Source organism: Leptodactylus fuscus, chromosome 1, assembly GCF_031893055.1.
Source record: "Leptodactylus fuscus isolate aLepFus1 chromosome 1, aLepFus1.hap2, whole genome shotgun sequence".
Lineage (NCBI taxonomy): Eukaryota > Metazoa > Chordata > Amphibia > Anura > Leptodactylidae > Leptodactylus > Leptodactylus fuscus.
Window position 1 is genome coordinate 15,848,576 of NC_134265.1, and position 24,359 is coordinate 15,872,934.

Sequence of the window (24,359 nt, forward strand, 5' to 3'; positions counted from 1 at the left end):
TTCAAAATCTTGCACGGACATTAGCAGCGGACACTAGCTGTGTCCGTGACATTCTGCATTCATTTAAAGGGGCTCTATCAGCAAAATTCTGCTAATAGAGCCCCACATATGCGTGAATAGTCTTTAAAAAGGCTATTCAGGCACCGTAAATGTTATATTAACCCCCAGCTCCATTTTTAAATAAAAGCATTAAAACATATATGCTAATCGTACCTGAACGTGCACCATGGGCGGGGATGCACGATGCGACGTCATCTTCGGGCACGCCTGCCTCTTCTGTCTTCTTGTAGTTACGCCCTCTGGTTCCGTGTCTTCTTCCGTCTTCTTGTCTTCAAATCCCGCGCCTGCGTAGTAGCGCTTCCCTCCGGAGCACTACTGCGCAGGCTCACTTGCCAGTCCCCGTAGAACTACACGAGCGTACTACACGCTTACGAACTGCCATTAAGTAAGATGGCGAGTGAGCCTGCGCAGTAGCGATCCGGAGGGAAGCGCTACTACGCAGGCACGAGATTTGAAGACCTCAAGCCAGAGAAAGACCAATAGGAAGCCGGCAGAAGAGACGGGACCAGAGGGCATCGCTCCAAGAAGAAAGAAGAGGCAGGCGTGCCCGAAGATGACGCGGCAACGTGCATCACCGCCCTCAGTGCATGTTCAGTAAGATTTGCATATATGTTTTTATGCTTTATTTAAAAACGGGACCGGGGGTTAATATAACATTTACGGTGCCTGAATAGCCTTTTTAAAGGCTATTCACGCATATGTGGGGCTCTATTAGCATAATTTTGCTGATAGAGCCCCTTTAAATGGACATCAGGTGCATTGTTTTACATTCCATGCCTGTCCTAAAGATGTCCGACTTTTCAAGCGGACAGAAAAAACCTACATGTCGGGTTTTTGTAAGTAGGGCCCCGCCACAGTCAATTGCCCAGGGCCCCGCAAAGCCTGGATCCGCCACTGTGGTTCCTTATTCCAACCAGCAGTCTCCATAGCCAAAAGATTGTGAGAAGATCCAGACAACATGTAATGTCTATGGTCAGCTTTATCCTCCATCTCCACCTCTCATTACACAAGTATAAACCATCTAATACTGCTGGAGAACCCAAGACTGACCACAAGGACTTCACAGCCCGTCTACACATCATAGGGAATATCTCCATCTACCTGATCATCCTGTGGAAGAAGAGGACTGGCACATCTCTCCGGTGTTGTCCTCTTACTGGATCTACCTGTAGGAAACACAGACAGGGACTGAATTTATTATTAATATACATATAATTAACCCCTTCCCACAAATCTATGCCCAGATACTTTTAAAGGAGGTATCGTGTATCTCTGTACTTCAGAGCTGTAAGGGGTGTTCCTCACACTGAGCAGTAAGCCCCGCCCTTCTGACAGTGGAGAGATGTCAGTGCCAAAACTAACTGCACCGATATCTCCGGCAACTCGGTGTATACCAGGAAAGCTGAATTCAGCGGACTGTGTGACTTTCTTAAAGACAGTTTCTGAATCTTCCAGGGAGCCTCTGACCCAGATGTGAACTTAGCCTAAGAAAAATCTAAAACTTTCCATATTTTGACACCCATAACTTCTTTATGTTCTTTGTATGATGCCGTATACAAGGCTGCATTAGGATTCTATTTTTGCAGGGCCAGATGTACTTTGATAAATTTTTCTTTTTATTTAATTTTTTATGGGAGGGGATATGGTAAAAAGAAAAATGTGGTTTGGCTCTTAAATTTTTTGCCCCACTACGGCATTCACCATATGGGAAAAATATGTAGTGTGTAAGTTAGGTATCCCCACATCCAGTGGTGAACCTGCCCTTTTCGCCGCCCGAGGCGGACGACAGAAAGCCGCCCCCCCCCCCTGGGAGGAGGGGGCGGAGCGGAGGGGGCGTGGTGGAGTGAAGGGGGTGGGGCGAAGCAAAGGGGGTGGGACTTAGCGGTGTTCACAGCCAGAGAGCAGGCAGGGAGAGGACCTGCTCTCTGCCTGAGCGTGAGGGGCAACGCTGCAGCGCTGCTCCAGCGGCCTTCCCAATCCACCGCTCGGTGCTAAGCCAGTCCAGGACAGCTTGTCCTGGACTGGCTTAGGTAAGCAAAAATCTTCAGGTCGCCTCATGGGAGGTACGGCGCTGCCCACATCTAAAAATGCCCAATTTGTCTGTGCTCCACTTTATTTAAAAAAAAAATATGCATTATTTATAGTACAAACTTGGAAGGATCAAAGAAATAAAAAACCCACAAAAAACTAACAAAAATGGCAACAAAAACTCAGTGTAGCCAAATATTTTGGTTGATTCAGTTTTTATTGTAGAATAATTTGCTGGGACCCCTAGGGCTCGTTCACAAGGGCATAGAGGGGGCGGATTATGGCGCGTAATCCACGTCATAATCTATGTAGACCGCCAGGCAGCATGCCGCTCACGGAAAAAAGAAACAGGCGGCCCCTTCTTCAGGCGGCTTCCGGTGTCCGCCTGGCGGCAGCAACCTTTGATGTTGGCCCATTCATTTGAGATTGCTTCAGAGGGGGAAGCTGTGACTGTTGGAAGCCGCGACAGTAGGGGCGGGCGGGTTTTGATTTTGGTGCCAAAATCCGCCATACCGCAGAATGTGAGGGAGAAATCAAACAGAACTTAAGAACGTCAGAAATTTTTATTCAATGGTGACTCCTCACCTGGGGGGTTCCCTGTAGGAATGTCCTCCTCACACTCCTCATCACCACTCACATAGGGCTCCTCCTTTATGGTTACAGCTACAGCATCAATATCGTCCAGATCTTTATCCTGATGGAAAATCTGTGAAATAAGTCATATAAAAGTCAGTAGAGAGATGGAGAAGTCCGGAAGAAAACATCTGGAGATATTGGAGACAAATAGATGGTGGTCTCCTAAAAGCTGGACACACGTGAACAAAATAGTTGTTCCCTCTCGTTTAATGAAAGAAAACCCCACAATGGTCACAGAAGTAACGTAAATCTGACAAAAGTAATAACCAAACTACATGCTGACAAGCCACAAAGATTCTGGGAGAATGTCCTATGGAGAGATGAGACAAAAATCTAAGTTTTTGGCAAGGCACATCAGCTCTATGTTCACAGATGGAACAATGAAGCCTATCCTGAAAAGATCACCGTCCCTACTGTGACACATGGAGGAGGCTCTGTTATGTTCTGGGGCTGCTTTGCTGCATCTGACACAGGGTGTCTTGAATCTGTGCAGGGTACAATGAAATCTCCAAACTATCAAGGGATTCTAGAAAGAAATGAGCTGCCCAGTGTCAGAAAGCTTGGTCTCAAGGGTCTTGTAACAGGATAATGACCCAAAACACACAGCTAAAACACCCAAGAATGGCGAAGAGGAAAACATTGGACTATTCTGAAGTGGCTTCTATGAGCCCGGACCTAAATCCTATGGAGCATCTTTGGAAGGAGCTGAAACATGGCGTCTGGAATAGGCCAAACCCAAGACACCTGGAGCAGTTTGCTCAGGAGGAGGCCAAAATCCCTACTGAGAGGGGCAGAAGTCTCACTGATAGTTACAGGAATCGTCTGATCGCAGCGATCGCCTCAAAAGGTTGTGCAACAAAATATTAAGTTACTGAACCGTCATTTCTGTCCGGGCCGTGTCAGGAGGTTTATTCTTTAAAAAATTCTGTTGAGGCGAAAAGCAAAGTCTGACTTTCATTTGTTCGTTTTCATAGAATTTTTATTTCTTGTTACTTTTGTCAGATACAAGTTATTTCTGTGACCATTGTGGGGTTTTCTTTCATGAAACGAGAGGGACCAACAATTTTGTCCACGTGTGTATTAGATGACGGCTCACTGACATCCTGAAGAACCTCATACACATGTATACTGGGCATGGCTAGATCTGTAGAAATCCAACCAATGGTTCCTTATTCCAACCAGAAGTTTCCATAGCCAGAAGATTGTGAGAAGATCCAGACAACATGTAATGTCTATGGTCAGCTTTATCCTCCATCTCCACCTCTCATTACACAAGTATAAACCATCTAATACTGCTGGAGAACCCAAGACTGACCACAAGGACTTCACAGCCCGTCTACACATCATAGGGAATATCTCCATCTACCTGATCATCCTGTGGAAGAAGAGGACTGGGACATCTCTCCGGTGTTGTCCTCTTACTGGATCTACCTGTAGGAAACACAGACAGGGACTGAACTCATTCTTTATTAACAACTATCTCCAACCTTGGACATTAGATCGCTTAGAGGCCGTGGTAATAGTAATAGTAGCATCATTACAGTGTTGGCGAAAAGTATTGGCCCCCCTGCAGTTCTCTCAGATAATACTCAGTCTCTTCCAGACAATGATTGCAAGCACAAACTCTTTGGTAATATCTTCATTTATTTTGCTTGCAATGAAAAAACACAAAAGAGAATGAAAAAAAAGTCACATCATTGATCATTTTACACAAAACTCCAGAAATGATGCGGACAGAAGTATTGGCGCCCTCAGCCTAATACTTGGTAGCACAACCTTTAGACACAATAACTGCGCACAACCGCTTCCGGTAACCAGCAATGAGTTTCTTACAAGGCTCTGCTGGAATCTTAGACCCTTCTTCTTTGGCAAACTGCTCGCGGTCCCCCCTGAGATGTGAAGGGGGCCTTCTCCAAACTGCCACCAAGAGATCTCTCCCCCTCCCCCACAGGTGTTCTATGGGATTCAGGGCTGGACTCATTGCTGCCACTTTACAAGTCTCCAGGGCTTTCTCTCACCACCATTCTCTAGTGCTGACCTGAAGTGTGTTTTGGGTCCTTGTCCTGCTGGAAGACCCATGACCTCTGAGGGAGACCCCGCTTTCTCACACTGGGCCCTACATTATGCTGCACAATGTGTTGGTCGTCTTCAGACTTCATAATGCCATGCACACGGTCAAGCAGTCCAGTGCCAGAGGCAGCAAAGCAACCCCAAAACATCAGGGACCTCCGCCATGTCTGACTGTAGGGGGCGTCTTCTTTTCTTTGAAGGCCTCTTTTTTCCCTGTAAACTCTATGTTGAGGCCTTTTCCTACTCTTGTCTCCTCTGACCAGAGAACATTCTTCCAGAACATTTTTGGCTTTCTCAGGTAAGTTTTGGTAAACTCCAGCCTGGCTTTATGTCTCTGGGTAAGAAGTGGGGTCTTCCTGGGTCTCCTACCATACAGTCCCTTCTCATTCAGACGCTGATGGATAGTACGGGGTGACACTGTTGTACCCTCGCACTGCAGGGCAGCTTGGACTTGTTTGGATGTTAGTCGAGGTTCTTTATCCACCATCCGCACAATCTTGCGATGAAATCTCTCGTCATTGTTTCTTTTCCGTCCACATCTAGGGAGGTTAGCCACAGTGCCATGGGCTTTACACTTCTTGATGACACTGCACACGGTAGACACAGGAACATTCCGGTCTTTGGAGATGGACTTGTAGCCTTGAGATTGCTCATGCTTCCTCACAATTTTGCTTCTCAAGTCCTCAGACAGTACTTTGGTCTTCTTTCTTTTCTCCACGCTCAATGTGGTACACACAAGGACACAGGACAGAGGTGGAGTCAACTTTAATCCATTTCAACTGGCTGCAAGTGTGATTTAGTTATTGCCACCACCTGTTAGGTGCCTCAGGTAAGTAACAGGTGCTGTTAATTACACAACTTAGAGAAGCATCACATGATTTTTCAAATAGTGCCAATACTTTTGTCCACCCCCTTTTTTATGTTTGGTGTGGAATTATATCCAATTTGACTTTTTGAAAATTCTTTTTGTGGTTTTCCATTGAAGTCTAATTAAATGAAGATAATAATACCAAAGAATTTGTGATTGCAATCATTTTCTGGAAGAACATGAGCACTATCTGACAGAATTGCAGGGGTGCCAATACTTTTGGCCAACACTGTATATAGGTGGATGAGGAGTTAAAATAAAAAAGTTAAAATTATTTTTTTAAACAACACTCAGAAAGATGTAAAAAACAAATTTTTAAATTCCTACTCAATTCACCATCACTCATAGTTCCCCTTCCCAAGTTGTCTGTTGGTTTCTACTTCCATAGGAAATGACCACTCGCTGACCTTAGTGACCTTCTGTGTCGAGAAGGATCAAAATTTACATATTTAATGCTGTAGACAAGCTCATATTACGGTCTCTCTTATAGATCATCACCTCCACCAGCTCAAGTTCTTTTCCTCCTTTAATAGTTATTCCTCCTCTGATTCAAGCACAGTTGGAATTTTTTCTCTACCGTCCGCCATTCCTGAGAAATCAGTGCAGTTATATTCAGTGCCTGATATGCTAAACTAGACTCCCTAATACCAAGAGGGTGAAGTCAGGCAGGATTAGGAAAGGGGATGGGAGTCAGAGCTGTAATACAGTCTGCCTATGATTAAAGCTCTCAGTCACACGCTTTGCCTGCTATTACATGACACCACCCACTTGAAATTAGGGAGTCTAGTTAGGATATTAGGCACCTAAACTAACGGCACTGCAGGAAATAGTGGGGGGTAGACAGAAAATTCTAACCCCTGGAATCAGTGGAAGGGTGACTACTCACAAATACTAAAAACTGGTGCCACTGAGAAATACAACTCATCCCCTAAAAACAAGCGCGCATAACGCTAAAATAATATAAAAAAAAAAACATACTAAATTGAACAAAAGATAAGGCTGTGTGAATGTTCTCTCAATGCAAAAGGGGTTAAAATGAGAATATTTAGTCATGTCTATTACCTGGTGATGTGAGGGGCTGGTGGTCCTCCATCATGATATTCATGTACATATCCGTGTGTTCTATTACATACTCCCACTCCTCCATGGAGAAATAGACAGCGACATCCTGACACCTTATAGGAACCTGACAACACAATGATACAGTCATCACCCCGACCCCTCCAGTTACTGTATAATGTCCCAGCATTCCCAGCAGTGTCACCTCTCCAGTCAGCAGCTCCAGCATCTTGTTGGTGAGTTCTAGGATCTTCTGTTCATTGATCTCCTCCTGTATCCGGGGGCAAGGTGGTGGCCCAGGGATCGGGCTCAGGGTCCGTCCCCATCCTTCAGACACAGGAGCCTGACAGCGCCCACTAGAGGTCTTCTTCACTACTGTGTAATCCTGGTCATGGGGAAACACATTAATAAATTTTAGTACCATAGATAAGAATGATGTAATGATGACATCATCAGAATCTCTCACCTCTCCAGTAAGCTGGTAGATGATCTCTAGGGTGAGATTTAATAGACTTTCTGCCATCTTGTTCCTGTCTCTATCCATTTGATGGGTAAATCAGGAAGATGCTGTTATGGAGAGGCCGATGAGAGGATTCTATATCGCTGGAACCTGAATGTGGAGAAGATGAGAAAAAATAATAAATACAATTTACTATTAGAGATGGGCGAACATCTCAAGATTTGTTTCCTGTTCCATAGCTACAGTACAAACTATACTTTGAATTGGCCTAAAACACAGTGTATAACACTGTCAGAGCTCCTAGGAACCATCTATAAAACATAGTGTATAACACTGTCAGGGCTCCTAGGAACATATCTATAAAACATAGTGTATAACACTGTCAGGGCTCCTAGGAACCATCTATAATACATAGTGTATAACACTGTCAGGGCTCCTAGGAACCATCTATAAGACATAGTGTATAACACTGTCAGGGCTCCTAGGAACCATCTATAATACATAGTGTATAACACTGTCAGGACTCCTAGGAACCTATCTATAATACATAGTGTAAAACACTGTCAGGGCTCCTAGGAAACTATCTATAATACATAGTATATAACACTGTCAGGGCTCCTAGGAACCTATCTATAATACATAGTGTATAACACTGTCAGGGCTCCTAGGAACCATCTATAATACATAGTGTATAACACTGTCAGGGCCTATAGGAACATATCTATAAAACATAGTGTATGACACTGTCAGTGCTCCTAGGAACCCATCTATAAAACATAGCGTATGACACTGTCAGGGCTCCTAGGAACCTATCTATAAAACATAGTGTAGAATACTGTCAGGGCTCCTAGGAACCTATCTATAAAACATAGTGTAGAACACTGTCAGGACTCCTAGGAACCATCTATAAAACATAGTGTATAACACTGTCAGAGCTCCTAGGAACCTATCTATAATACATAGTGTATGACACTGTCAGGGCTCCTAGGAACCTATCTATAAAACATAATGTAGAACACTGTCAGGGCTCCTAGGAACCTATCTATAAAACATAGTGTAGAACACTGTCAGGACTCCTAGGAACCATCTATAAAACATAGTGTATAACACTGTCAGAGCTCCTAGGAACCTATCTATAAAACATAATGTAGAACACTGTCAGGACTCCTAGGAACCATCTATAAAACATAGTGTATGACACTGTCAGGGTTCCTAGGAACCAATCTATAAAACATACTGTAGAACAATGTCAGGGCTCCTAGGAACCTATCTATAAAACATAGTGTAGAATACTGTCAGGGCTCCTAGGAACATATCTATAAAACATAGTGTAGAACACTGTCAGGGCTCCTAGGAACATATCTATAAAACATAGTGTATAACACTGTCAGGACTCCTAGGAACCTATCTATAAAACATAGTGTATAACACTGTCAGGGCTCCTAGGAACCTATCTATAATACATAGTGTATAACACTGTCAGGGCTCCTAGGAACCCATCTATAAAACATAGTGTATAACACTGTCAGGGCTCCTAGGAACCATCTATAAAACATAGTGTAGAACACTGTCAGGGCTCCTAGGAACCTATCTATAAAACATAGTGTATAACACTGTCAGGGCTCCTAGGAACCTATCTATAAAACATAGTGTAGAACACTGTCAGGGCTCCTAGGAACCTATCTATAATACATAGTGTATAACACTGTCAGGACTCCTAGGAACCATCTATAAAACATAGTGTATAACACTGTCAGGACTCCTAGGAACCTATCTATAATACATAGTGCATGACACTGTCAGGGCTCCTAGGAACCTATCTATCCGTTTTCTAGCTCTCTAAGGCAAACACAGCCAAAGTTATGTCAAGGTGAAAAATGATATTATTACACTTTGGGGTTTCTTCAGGCCGGGCTGAGGACATCACAGAAGAGCACCAGATGTCTTGGGGAAGCAAAAAGAGCTGATAGAAGGAGAGTATAAATTTTTTTTTCACCTCACCACCACTTATATGAAAAGTGTCCATCAATTTGTTTTTCACCCCCCCCCCCCAAAAAAAAACAACAAAACAACAAAAAACGAACCTTGTGGAACTCAGTATGAACTCTATTTACTATAAGTAATAGGGGAAGACATTTGAGGAGCTACCGTAGTGTAGATAATGGACTGGGACATGAGGTTGGCAAGTCTGACCCTCCACAAGCTGCAGCCAAAGATGCCAAAAGCGGACAAAGAATCTCAGAAAGTTTAAATCCACTGATAGATCTGTCCTATCACATTAAGAAGTTTAGAATTTACTGTCCTAGCCCTGTTGTATACGACTTTTTTTTTTACCCAGCCTACAGGTGCCCAACTGAACATGGCCCCATCTTGCCCCATAACATATAATAAGTTACTGTATGGCTTTAAAGGGAGTCTATAATTGGAATCCCGTTTTAAGCTAAAACCATGTCGGAATAGCCGTAAGAAAAGCTACTCTTGGGAGGGTGTTTTAATGTGACGGGAGCCTGCAGTGCCTACACACTGGGAGCTGAGGCAGCACAATCTACTAGATCCATGCCAAGTGGGAACCCATACATTCTGGGAACAACCCTATTTCTATCCAGACCTGACTACATGATGGTTGCCAGACATCTTGTTTCCTATGCAGATTTCCTTCTAGATTCTGTTATTGTGATCTTGTTCTTGTTTACTTTGTGTTCTGGAATCTGGAGTTTCATAGAATTGTGTACCGCACATATCAAAAAAAAAAAAATCTACAGGCACATTGGTTTGGATGTCTTATTTGTAACATGCAGCTCTGACTGCAGAGTCTTTTATTGCATTTTTCCTCATCAACTTCTATAGCCCATAGCCTATATATATAAATATTAATGAAATTTGGCAAACCTCGATTAACACATAGGCTAATTGTTATCCCGGTAAAGGACATGGCTTCACGACTGTTCTGAATTTATGTTCACATTTTATATTACACTGCTTTTATCTCAGGTTCTGATAAAGCCAGGGCTGTTATCTCTCTATGTAAACACTCAGCTAACCCTCAGTCCATTCTGTACATGCATCTGCATATTATCTGATCTGCTCCAGGCAGTGCTGATACACTGCATGGGAAAACACCTTTAATCCAAATTGGCAGTTTACTACTTTTAAACATGCTGGGAAAAAGAAAATCTAATTTGTAGCAAACTTCTAAAACAACAGCTATGAATTTAGCCAGAAATCACAGAGTTCTCCTCAAGCGGAGCTGACGGGGATCATCGGTGCCAACAACACGCTCATTATATGGCGTCCCAATGAGCAGCTGAGATGTCAGAACAATCATGGGCACAGCGCAAGGAACGAGTTCAGTGGCAGGCCAGCTTCACAGCTGCCAAAACGCCGGAGCAGGTGGATCATCAACGCCAACAACATGCTCATTATATGGCGTCTCAGCGAGCTGCTGGGATGCTGGAACAATCACAGGCACGGTGTGAGGAACAAGTTCAGCAGCCGGACAACTTAAGAGCTGCCGAAACACCGGAGCAGGCAAACCATCGTCGGCAGCAATTTGCTGACTACAGGCGGATCCTCAACGCCAACAACACGGACCGGCCATTGGAATTTTTGGAACTAATTTTTTTCTTTTCTTTAAACATGTAAAGAGTTCAAAAATGTTGAAAAACAGTGAGTGTGTGTAAAAGGCCTTAGGGTGCTGCAGACTGTATGAGCTTACTATCTGGGGCGGTATAGGTCCTACAATATACCAACATGATTGGTCGTGAAGGGGGGTGGTGGTATTTTTCTCCTAGGTGAGGTGGCAGGCTCAGGCCCTTACCTGCTAATTAATTACTCAGAGGGGGCGGGTATTTAAAAGAGGATAGAGGATAGGAGGACAACTGTGAGCAACAAGCTGCTGAACTTTGTTAGGTTTGTGAGCTAGTTGAGGTTGTTTTGTACGTGCTGGACAGGCCAGGATTTTCTTTTCTTGCGGTTTTATTTTATTTTCTGTACATTTGCAACCCAATAAAAGCGGATCCAGTGTCAATTTACACCAATCTGCGGCCTGGTTTTGATGAAACAGAGACATATCCTTTTGACCCTAGCGAGATCCTGAGTATAATCTCACAATATACACACACAAAAATATCCCGCACCCATATAGAAATGGCAGATTGCCACGGCCCTCGACAATCTATGATTCTAGGTAAGGTTTTGTCCCACGATGACTTAGGCATGCTTCTCCAGCTGACCTATAAAAAGGTTCTCAGAGGCTACGGTCATGACAATGGCCTGCGCCAACTGCCGCATTGCACCTTCCTGCAGAAGAGCGCAGCAAGTTCATTGCTCCTCCACACTGTTTTGCACGTTACTCTACCACTACTGTACCAAGTCCAGTAGTATTCGATCAAATACCTCGCTCCCATAGGAATGCGTGTAAGCGAACGAACAAGGGGTAAAATGCATTGAATATTCACTGTGCTTAACCCCTTGGTGTTGGCCGCTTACACGCATTCCTATGGGAGTGAGGTATTTGATCGAATACTACTCGCTCATCTCTACTGACCACTAGACTTGCCTCCATGACGCACTCAAAACACATTTTGCCCAGTTGACAGACATTGAGAGAAGGCACATTATCGTACTGGTGCTTATTTTTGGATTTGGATTATTTTTGTTAACGACAGTAATATATAATTGGTGTAGTGTGCACTGTATTCCACAAGATGGCACATGTCTCCTGAGGAACCCAACGCAGCGACTGAACTACGATCGAAAAGTGGAGGACTTGGCATCTCCTATCCGTGCGCTTCACAGCTGTCATTTTTGAGATCGGTAGAAAACAGTCAGAGGTGCGGGAAAAGGTGTCCAAGATATTTAGATAATGGTTGAGAAGATCTCTATAGGAGCCGTTCACACTGCAGGGACTTCATAAATACGGTGTCACAATAACGCTATTCCTAGGTATTGAGGACACCCAGCTTTCTTTAGCTCGGATTTTACAAAATGACAAAAACCGACCGCAGTAGACAATGTGTAACTTTAGCAAGCTGAGGCTAGGAAGAGTCAATGGGATGTTCCAGGCTGAAAACATTTCGGACTAATCCTATATTTGGTGGTGGCCTGGTAAAAGAGTCAAGAAATCCAAAAATCCCCCTTTTCCCATTAAAAAGGTTTATCATAAAAAATAAAACACAAAAACTGCATTTTTGGATTAGGCAAATATAGAACATATACTATATACAACGTATATATTACTATAAAGATCGTGAACATCATAGACATTAAGTAAAATACAAAATTTACTAATTTTGGTCATATCGCATTCACAAATGTAGAATAAAAGGGATCAAAAATATCCTAAAGAGCTTGAGATGATGCCGATGAAAAGCACAGCTCGCCGACACAAAAAACAAGCCTGTACGGAGCTCCAAATGTAAAAAAAAGAATACGATTACACAAAACCAACTTTTTTTTCTTAAATAAGGGTTTTTCTATTATGCAAAATTCTTAAAAAAAAACAAAAAAACAATTAAAGGTGAGGTCGGGTTTACAAGAGGGGAAGAATGGACGATACAATAGGATGGATCTGTCGAGAGACACTTAGGGATCCTTCAGGTCTCTGTCATATTCTCAAAGATTTTGCTGACCGAAAAAGTCATGTTTGCTCCCAATGCAGAGGTGAACATAGCCGAACATTATTTATGGTGCAAAGTTTATCATGTACAAAAAAAACAACAACAAAAAATGCCGCTCCCCATCACTCTATAGCCTGTTGGCATTGAAAATTACAAGTCAACGTGCAAAAAACAAGCCCCCGTATGGCCGCATGTACAAAATACAAAAGGGACAGCGTTTAGCATGCAAAAATTACATCCATGCATCTCTAAAATGGTTCTACTGCAAAAATATAACTCATCCGGCAAAAAACGAGCCCCTCGTACTGTGATAGATGGATATGAAAAAAATAACCATTGTTCTAAGACGGTAACAATAGATGAAGAAGGACAGAGAGTGGCATTAGCCTTAAGGTGCAAACTACCTGTGTCCTGAAGGGGTTAATGGAGAATCTGCGCCAGTAATCCTGACATGACGGTAACAATACACATACCTCCTCCTGCACTGCAGCCGTGTGGGTGTTCTGCGCTTTACAGGACCTCTGCTGATGTCACCAATATGTGACCACTCCTCTAGGGGAGGAGCCAAGGGGTCACATGATCTGGTATTAGTTTATATTATGCACAGCACTGTATATAAACACTATTACAGGACCTGGGATGAGGTCACAGTCATGTGATCAGTCAGATGTGTGGGAGGAGTCAGGCTGTGCTGGGGGGGGGCTTTTGTAGTTCTTTGTTGAATGTGTGAGAAGGGAATAGAGACGAGTACACACAAAGCAGTGCAGAACGTAGCTTATATGCACAGCACTGTATACCGTACACACACTGCACTGCAGCATGTACCGTATATACATAGGTCTGCACTGTATACCGTACACACACCGCACTGCAACACGTACCTTATATACATAGGTCTGCACTGTATACCGTACACACGCCACACTGCAGCACGTACCGTATATACACAGTATTACAACACGTACCATATATACATAGGTCTGCACTGTATACCGTACACACACCACACTGCAACACGTACCTTATATACATAGGTCTGCACTGTATACCGTACACACGCCACACTGCAGCATGTTCCGTATATACACAGTATTACAACATGTACCGTATATACATATGTCTGCACTGTATACCGTACACACACCGCACTGCAACACGTACCGTATATACATAGGTCTGCACTGTCTACTGTACACACACCGCACTGCAGCACATACCTTATATACACAGCAACGTGGCGTATATCTTATATACATAAGTCTGTACTATATTCTCTACACATATAGAACGTACCATATAGTGCAAAAAGTATTCCTACCGCTTTTTCACATTTTGTCACCTTACAACCATAATCGAATGTGTTTTATTGATTTTTGAGCGATAGATCAACACAAAGTAGCCGATAATTGTGAAGTGGAAGGAAAATGATTCCTGGTTTTCAAAATTTGAATCAAATAAAAATCTGAAAAGTGTGACGTGCCAAAGTCTTCAGCCCCCTGTACTCTGGTACCCCTAAATATAATCCAGTGCACACAATTGCCTTCAGAAGTCACTTAATGAGTTAATAGATTCCCACTGCGTGTAATGTGGTCTCAGCATAAATCCACCTGTTCTGTGAAGGCCTCAGAGGTTTATTAGAGAACACTAGTGAACAAACAGCATCATGAAGACCAAGGAACTCACCAGATAGGTCAGAGATAAAGTTGTGGAAAAGTTTAAAGCAGGGTTAGGTTATAAAAACATATCCCAAGCTTTGAGCATCCCAAGGAGCGCTGTTCAATCCATCATCCAAAAATGGAAAAAGTATTGTACAACTGCAAACCTACCAAGACATGGCCGCCCACCTAAACTAACAAATCGAGCAAGGAGAGCACTGGTCAGAGAAGCAGCCAAGAGGCCCAGGGTCACTCCGGAGGAGCTGCTGAAATCCACAGCTCAGGTGGGAGAATCTGTCCACAGGGCAACTATGTCATGCACTCCACAAATCTGATAATCTATATGGAAGAGCGGCAAGAAGAAAACCAGTGCTGTAAGAAAGACATAAGAAGTGCCATTTGCAGTTTATGGCCACAGCCATGTAAGGGCCACGGCAAATGTGGAAGAAGGTGAAAGGAGACCAAAGGGGAACTTTTGGGCCTAAATGCAACGCGCTATGTGTGGCGGAAACGTAACCCTACTCATCTCCCTGAACACCCCATCCCCACTGTGACACATAGGGGGCAGCATCATGCTGGGGGAGGCTTTTCTTCAGCAGGGACAGGGAAGCTGCTCAGAGGTGATGGGAAGATGGTTGGAGCCAAATATAGGGCAATCCTGGAAGAAAACTTGAGACTGGGAAGGAGATTTACCTTCCAGCAAGACGATGACCCCAAACCTCCAGCCCGAGCTCCAGTGCATTCGGTTGATATCTTCCGTTCGGTCTGTTTTCGACGGACCATTGTCAGCTAAGAAAACAGTCATCCATTTTTAAGGTATATAACGCATTGACACTACATGGATAAAGCATGGCGGTTTTTTCAATGACCGTTCCTTCTGTCAATAAACGGACATGTGAATACATGAGACTTCTTTTCACTGTAGTGCGAATAAACCCTTCGTAAAAATAATCAGTAATCTCCATTTAGTGCATGCGCTGGTAACGATCTCCGAATACAACTCCGGCCTAGGACTGCAACATATCACGCCATATACAGGGAGATTCATCGCCCGTAATGCACTATTGTAATATAACGACACATGGTCACTGGGGTGTTGTGCCGACTCCAGTGCCGTGGCCAGCTGCGCTAGGTTGCGCGGTTGAGCATCCATGGCATGAACAACCCAATCGAGATGGTCCCACAGATTCTTGATTGGGATCAAGTATGGGGAATTTGCTGGCCAAGGGAGTACGGTAAACTCATCCTGGTGCTCCTCGAACCACACACGTACACTGCGAGGTTTATGACACGTGGCATTGTCCTGCTGGTAGATGCCATCATCCTGAGGAAAAACAATTCGCATGTAGGGGTGCTTCCCCCCTGAGAGCAGGCAGCTACATCACTTGACAAATGAGCAGATAAGCCCAAGGGCCATAGAAACCCCCTGCCGCTGCTGGCTTCATGCGGGGCAGAGGAGCGCAGCGATGTCGCAGGCCCCGGCACCTGTAATGGCGTCTATCACTTACCGGCTTCCGCCTCTCTATTACAGCGGATGCCAGGCGCCACCTTCAGACTATAAGACGCACCCTTCTTTTCCCCAAAAATTTTTGGGAAAAAAAGTGCGTCTTATAGTCCGAAAAATACGGTAGATAGGATCCTTGTGATGGGACAACCCCTTTAACAAACCTAATAAGGCTGCGGTTCTCCTGGTTGCTTGTGCACCTTCTTCCTTCCACTCAATTTCTATTAATATGCTTTAATACAGTGCTGTGTGAACAGCCAGCTTCTATAGCAATGACCTTTTGTGGCTTCCCCTCCTTGTGGAGTTAGTCAATGATAGACCCTCTGAACATCGGTCAGGTCGGCGGTCTTCCCCATGATGGTGTCTCCTACTGAACTAGACTAAGGAACCTAAACACTTAGGAATCCTGTGCAGCTGTTTTGGGTTAATTATTCAAATTTTCTGAGATAATGACTTTTGGGTTTTCCTTGGCTGTAAGCTATAATCATCAACATTACCAGAAGGAAACACTCGAAAAAGTTCACTTTGTTTGTAATGACTCCATATAATATATGCGGGTCACTTTTTCAATTGAATTAATAAAAAAAATAAAATAAATAAAAATATACCTTTTTGATGATATTCTAATGTATTGAGATGCCCTTGTACAGTGTTGGCCAAAAGTATTGGCACCCCTGCAATTCTGTCAGATAATACTCATTTTCTTCCAGAAAATGATTGCAATCACAAATTCTTTGGTATTATTATCTTCATTTAACTTGTCTTCAAAGGAAAAACACAAAAAGAATTGTCAAAAAGCCAAATTGGATATAATTCCACACCAAACATAAAAAGGGGATAGACAAAAGTATTGGCACTGTTTGAAAAATCATGTGATGCTTCTCTAATTTGTGTAATTAACAGCACCTGTTACTTACCTGAGGCACCTAACAGGTGGTGGCAATAACTAAATCACACAGCCAGTTGAAATGGATTAAAGTTGACTCAACCTCTGTCCTGTGTCCTTGTGTGCACCACATTGAGCATGGAGAAAAGAAAGAAGACCAAAGAACTGTCTGAGGACTTGAGAAGCAAAATTGTGAGGAAGCATGAGCAATCTCAAGGCTACAAGTCCATCTCCAAAGACCTGAAGGGTCCTGTGTCTACCGTGCGTTATATAACTGGTGAAAAAAAGCCAAAAATCCTGACCCTGAAAAGCTCACATGGAAACACAAAGGGGTGCAGCGGATAAGTAAGGGCAGTTACTGGATCCAAAAATATAGTTCTGCACCCCCCTGAACGACTCCTAAAACCCAACAGAAATGTCCAAGGTGGTGCGCCTAGATATAACAGTACCTGATCACACCGATCACTGCTGTTGATCAATGGTCACTGACTAAGGCTTTGTCCACATGACCAACCGTGCATGCCGAGGGTTTCCCATTGTAAGATGTGAGATTTGCAGAATCTAGTTCTCTCCACTACGCAACAGTTTGTAGACATTTGTTCAGGCTGGAAGGAGAATCAGCCCCTCCCCTCTCAATTCACTATATGAGGACAGAACAGACTCTAGCCCTCCAATCACTGTGAAGACAACTTATCTAATATATCTGTAGACAGACGGTGGCTAGAATCACCTGATATCTGAAATGAGACTACGTCGCCTTAAAAGTTAGTGGCCATTTAAAGTTTCCCTAGTCCATGAGGACCTTACCTGTATGGAGAGAATCCATAAATATCAGAAATAGTGGTTTACCGTATATACTCGAGTATAAGCCGACCCGAATATAAGCCGAGGCCCCTAATTTTACCACAAAAAAACTGGGAAAACTTATTGACTCTAGGATAAACCAAGGAGGGGGGGGGGGGGGGAAATGCAGCAGCTACTGGAAAATTTCAAAAATTAGAATGGTCAGAGTTTTTGGGTGCAGTAGATGCTTGGAAAGGGGAAAGGGGAGGGGGTGTTTTGGTTGTCTGTCTGTCCCTTCCCTTTTTATTTTTTTTAAAGCTTCTTTTTTTTTCCCCCACTATTTTATGGGAGATTCTATACATTGATATTGCGGCTGGTCATAGACCCCCCCTAAAGAATAATTTTTTTAATTTTTTTTTTTGCTGACTTGAGTATAAGCCAAGGTTGGCTTTTTCAGCACAAAAACTGTGCTGAAAAATTCGGCTTATACTCGAGTATAAATGGTAAGTTCTTTGAGAACTCAAGGACGTAGACCATAAGGTCCAGGGGCAGTATTTACATTCATTTCTTTTAATAGTGGGCTATGTTGATGGCATGATGCTTTGACACAAACCTTTCCTTAAGCATCAGTGCATCCTCATAACTGTAAGGCTTTTTTATACAGTTGGTAGGAATCCTACATGACACTATCATGATGGTGATTTTGTCCATTGGATCGAGTCCTCTCGCCTAAATTTGTATGTTTAAGGCTACACACACTAATATGTGCACGTACAAGTCTGTAAGAAAACAGCACAGAAGGCACATGGAAGATATCCGTGTGCTGTCCGTACCCTCCATGGAGCCATTAGTGAGTCCAGACCTGTCCGGATTTTTGTCCCTGGGGTCAAAGCCCCCTCTTTGGATCCATTGTGCTAGCTGTTAACGACACAGATAGCACACTAGCAAATCAAACTGAAATAGAAGACCTTCTTTCTCCGGGGGTCAGATCTCAAGTACCTGTTGGGTATGTCTAGGGTATCATGACAAGGACCAGTGGCAACATCTTAGCTGAGAATGCAGAGATATAACTAAAGATTCACCGACCAAAAACTCAACTTGGGTCCTCCTGCTCAACTCTTCACAAATCCATCCCATCTGTACATGTTTGCAGTATTTACATTTCCCTTTCCTTTCCTACCTGGCCCAGACCACCATGAAGACTTCTTTACAACATGTTTGTGCCCTCAAGCTTCCCATCATTAGCATCCCATTGGCGCCCCCCACACAGTAATCGTGCCCCTTTGTGACTGTATGCTACTATTTTTTGCCATTAAAGGGTTCCTCCTTTCTGACAGTGGGAGGCTGTGTATTATAAATCTTGTGCAGAGGGGGGATAAATTTATGGTACACAGAAAAGACGTTTATCCAGTCCTAGTGTGGTGATCACTGTGACCCCTATAATTAGGTGCTGGTTAGATAGGTATTTTGTTCATTATACCAGTGAGCCTTGTATGGCAGTCTCCTACAAGTTCATCAACCCTTTAGGTTCTGAGGAAGGATACTGGCATACAAAGGGTAAGGAAAGAACCAAAGACAAGAAGGGAACACATTTTGAGACGCGGTTGTATATATTAATGTGAAATATTCCATGTACATGGCTGATCTATAGATGTGTTATTCGGCTTCTTTTGCATGTTGGATATTGCATAGTTATTGGTAACTATACATTACGGGGTTCACTTTCTCTTGGATGACTGGTGACGTTACTTTTTCCGTATAAAGTGGCTACTGCCGCGTGTGGATCCTTTGATGTTTAAGAAGATATGACCTGCGGGTAAAATATTTCCCACATTCCGGACACGAAAATGTTTTTCCTGTGTGAACTCTCCGGTGGGTCAGTAATACGGACTTTTGACGAAAACACATCCCGCATATGGTACATAAGAACGGCTCACCCGTGTGGATTTTCTGATGTTCGAGAAGACTTCCTTTCCTTGAGAAACACTTCTTACATTCCAGACACAGAAATGGTTTTTCTTCTGTGTGACTTTTCTGATGTTCGACAAAATGTTCTTTCCTTGAGAAACACTTGCCACATTCCGGACATAAGAAGGGCTTCTCCCTTGCGTGAGTTTTTAAATGGTCGATAAGATTTAATTTCTGACTAAAACATTTCCCACATTCTAGGCATAAATATGGCTTTTCTCCCATGTGAGCTTTTCCATGGTCAAGAAGATCTGATTTTTGCATAAAACATTTCCCACATTCTGGACATGAATATGGCTTCTCTCCTGTGTGAGTTCTCAGATGTTGAACGAGATGAGATTTCTGATTAAAACATTTAACACATTGCGGGCATGAAAATGGCTTCGCGCCCGTGTGAATTCTCTGATGTCTAACCAGATTTGATTTATCTGTAAAACACTTGCCACATTCTGAACATGAATATGGCTTCTCTCCTGTGTGAATTCTCTCATGGGTAACAAGATGTGATTTTTGAGTAAAACATTTCCCGCATTCGGAACATGAAAGTGGCTTCTCCCTGATGTAAAGTCTTTGATGTTCCCTCTTTCTGTGACTTTTGTTTTGTTTAACAGTGTGCGGAGAATCCGATGATAGGATGAGTTTAACAGGATCAGATAATAGTTCGCTGGTGAATAGAGCTGAGGGTATATCTGGGATAACCGCAAACTCTTCATATGTATATTGTGTGATATCATGATCCTCTTCTTTAAAATATGATATTAGCTGTTCCTCTGAGCTCCTGGTATAGTCATCTGACAAAAATAAACAGGGTTTTACCATTTTTGAATAATATAGCAATAATTTGTATGTTACTAACTGCAAGGAACCGTGAACTTAAGCGGGGACTCTGTTTCTGCAGTCACCTATCACATTAGGCTAACAAGGAGTGAAGTCCACTCAACATCTGCACATCGTCGATATACCCAATCCACTCACACTTGTACCCTCTGGCACCACACAGTGAACCTCCAGCACACTGGCATACAAAGGGTAACAAATCTAGGTATCTCACAAAGGGGGTCCTGTTCATGATCAATTTTGGAGGGATCCTATCTCTTTTGGGTATCTCTCCACCTGTGATCAGGGCTAGCTAATTACAAGCTCCAAATCTACAGGGATATGAATTATTTTGGGAATATTCTATAACTCTGTAGGAGAATCTGATACAGATACCTGATTTGGGGAGGTTTAGACGATTACTGGTCCACATGCCCGATGTCATAGACAGGCCTGGATTTCCTGGCCATATTGCTGTACACCGACAGTTATGTAACATGTATTATGACATCCATATGTTTGATATTATGTTTTTTTGTTTGCTCCATACAGAGGCCAATACTTTCTTATATACTTAGCTTCTTTGCACCCACCTGTACATTACCTCAATTGTCTACCATTGCATTAACATCCTGGGCCTCATTAGTTACCTGCACCCAAGGTGTGAAGCGAACTTAAAGGGGTTGTCCAGCCTGTCCACTGTGTATTGGTGTGTGCCAGGCAACTGTATCCCTAGCAGTCTGAATGAGAGCAGTGCTGTAGTAACATTAGATCCCGTCTGGTGACATATTGCTCTCTCAGTTCTAGCCTTACTTTCAATGAGCATAGAACGGGCGTGTTACAGCTAGGGGGAATGGCTGGAATGAACTGGGCACAGGGTGGGGGAGACATCATCACATCACACGGGAGGGCAAGTGGGAGGAGAGCAAAGAAGGAAGGGTTTGGGCATTTCCTTGCACTGGTTCTCAAAGGGAATGTAGTCAGAGGGCCTTGGAAGTGCCACGGCAGGATGTATACAATCACAACGCACATAAGGGCCACTAGGGAGATTGTGAGAGATTAAAGGGGTTTTTAGGAAAGTACGTAGGAGATTTAACACAAAACAGAACAAAGAGCTTCAATACCCAACAAAACACAAAAATGTTACAGTCAGTGATTAGAATGTGCGACTCTCCTGTGGTATATTCAGTGGTGACTCCTCACCTGGGCGGTTCCCGGTAGGAATGTCCTCCTCACACTCCTCATCACCACTCACATAGGGATCTGTAGTATTAATATTCTTCTTATCTTTGTCCAGAGTCAGAAGCTGTGAAGGAAATATTGTAAGTAACATCTAATACTGCTGGAGAACCCAAGACTGACCACAAGGACTTCACCGCCCGTCTACACATCATAGGGAATATCTCCATCTACCTGACCATCCTGTGGAAGAAGAGGACTGGGACATCTCTCCGGTGTTGTCCTCTTACTGGATCTACCTGTAGGAAATACAGACAGGGACTGAATTCATTCTGTACATACAAATAATGGAAGTCCATGTGTATATAGTCATGTCTATTACCTGGTGGTGTGAGGGGCTGGTGGTCCTCCATCATCACCTCCTTGTACAGATCCTTGTGTCCTTCTAAATACTCCCACTCCTCCATGGAGAAATAGACAGCGACATCCTGACACCTTATAGGAACCTGACAACACAATGATACAGTCATCACCCCAACCCCTCCAGTTACTGTATAATGTCCCAGCATTCCCAGCAGTGTCACCTCTCCAGTCAGCAGCTCCAGCATCTTGTTGGTGACTTCTAGGATCTTCTGTCCATTGATCTCCTCCTGTATCAGGGGGTGAGGTAGAGGCTCCAGGATTGAGCTCAGGGTTCCTCCATATCCTTCATACACAGGAGCCTGACAGCGCCCACTAGAGGTCTTCTTCACTACTGTGTAATCCTGGTTATGGGGAGACACATTAATAAATCTCACTACATACATGTCCAGAGTCCATCACCTCTCCAGTCCTATCATCTGTTATTACTATAGATAAGAATGATGTCATGATGACATCATCAGAATCTCTCACCTCTCCAGTAAGCTGGTAGATGATCTCTAGGGTGAGATTTAATAGACTTTCCGCCATCTTGTTCCTGTCTCTTTCCATCCTTGACGAGTATCTTATATAGATGATATCAGCATATTATCCGTAAGGACCTGAATGGAAAGAAGATAAGGCAAAGTAAAAAATCTCATTGGTGCTACAGCATATTATACACCGTCTACCAATAAGTGTTTGGACACCCACAAATGAAGGTAAACAGGAAAATGAAAACGTCGTAGCTTTTGGAACGCAGGGAGTAAGAAACGAAAACACAAAAGTGAAAAATGTCACGTAAGGGTTAAAGGGGATGGGTACTTTATTGGGATTGTACACCGATGCTTCTCGTACTTCAGTGCACACCATAAGAGCTTACAATCTAAAGTGTTTCAAAGAAAGTCATAGGTATGTGGTGTAATGTGGCCGGTATCCCACAAGATGGCGCATGTCTACTGAGGAAAGGCGGGCAGTCACAGGAAAGTGGAGGGAAACCAAATATTTGTGCACATCACATCTCCAGACATAGAGATGGTCAATCCATGAGGTTCTTATACTATATGGCGTCATATTCACTCCACACACTCGGAGGAGACCTGGAATATTCTGTAATAACTGTCGCTAGGATGAGACATGAAATAGCGTGCCATGTGCTCTATAATATATGCATACCTCCCAACTTTTGAAAAACAGAAAGAGGGACAAAATGTGCGGCGCGCGTAGCGCACCGCGGCAAATTTACCTCTGCCCACTTTTATGTTGACTCCGCCCATTCTCATTATTTTTTCATGTGCCCGCACACAGTATAATCCTTCTACAGTCACCAGTAAATTATATGTCCCCCCTCTATCTCTCCCCCAGTTTCATGTCCCCCCTCCATCTCTGCCCCCAGATTCATGTCCTCCATCTCTGCCCCCAGATTCCTGTCCCCACATCTCTGTCCCCAGATTCATGTCCCCTCCATCTCTGCTCCCAGATTCATGTCCCCACATCTCTGCCCCCAGATTCCTGTCCCCACATCTCTGTCCCCAGATTCATGTCCCCTCCATCTCTGCTCCCAGATTCATGTCCCCTCCATCTCTGCTCCCAGATTCATGTCCCCCATCTCTGCCCCCAGATTCATGTCCTCCATCTCTGCCCCCAGTTTCATGTCCCTCCATCTCTGCCCCCAGATTCATGTCCCCCCATGTCTGCCCCCAGATTCTTGTCCCCACATCTCTGCCCCCAGTTTCATATCCCCCACATCTCTGCCCCCAGATTCCTGTCCCCACATCTCTGCTCCCAGATTCATGTCCCCTCCATCTCTGCCCCCAGATTCATGTCCCCACATCTCTGCCCCCAGTTTCATATCCCCCACATCTCTGCCCCCAGATTCCTGTCCCCACATCTCTGCTCCCAGATTCATGTCCCCTCCATCTCTGCCCCCAGATTCATGTCCCTCCATCTCTGCCCTCAGATTCATGTCCCCTCCATCTCTGCCCCCAGTTTCATATCCCCCACATCTCTGCCCCCAGATTCATGTCCCTCCATCTCTGCCCCAGATTCATGTCCCCACATCTCTGCCCCCAGTTTCATGTCCCCCCATCTCTGCCCCCAGATTCATGTCCCCTCCATCTCTGCCCCCAGTTTCATGTCCCCCCCATCTCTGCCCTCAGTTTCATGTCCCCTCCATCTCTGCCCCCAGTTTCATATCCCCTCCATCTCTGCCCCCAGATTCATGTCCCCCCAGATTCATATCCCCACATCTCTGCTCCCAGATTCATGTCCTCTCCATCTCTGTCCCCAGATTCATGTCCCCCATCTCTGCCCCCAGATTCATGTCCCCCCATCTCTGCCCCCAGATTCATGTCCCCACATCTCTTCCCC

At 43.9% G+C, this 24,359-nt stretch overlaps 1 protein-coding gene across 1 annotated transcript in view; it reads right to left on the reverse strand.

Moving 5' to 3' along the window:
* The window catches only part of LOC142189968 (uncharacterized), a 31,621-nt gene extending 9,021 nt beyond the window's left edge, over positions 1 to 22,600 (reverse strand). The window contains exons 1-6 of the mRNA XM_075262263.1: positions 22,485 to 22,600; positions 22,175 to 22,354; positions 21,973 to 22,096; positions 21,825 to 21,889; positions 21,615 to 21,717; positions 19,781 to 20,386 (exon numbers count right to left, since the gene is read on the reverse strand). Coding sequence (XP_075118364.1) covers positions 19,781 to 20,386; positions 21,615 to 21,717; positions 21,825 to 21,889; positions 21,973 to 22,096; positions 22,175 to 22,354; positions 22,485 to 22,562 — 1,156 coding nt within the window. The 5' untranslated portion in view covers positions 22,563 to 22,600. The remainder of the gene's footprint in view (positions 1 to 19,780; positions 20,387 to 21,614; positions 21,718 to 21,824; positions 21,890 to 21,972; positions 22,097 to 22,174; positions 22,355 to 22,484) is intronic.
* Positions 22,601 to 24,359: the final 1,759 nt, after the last annotated feature.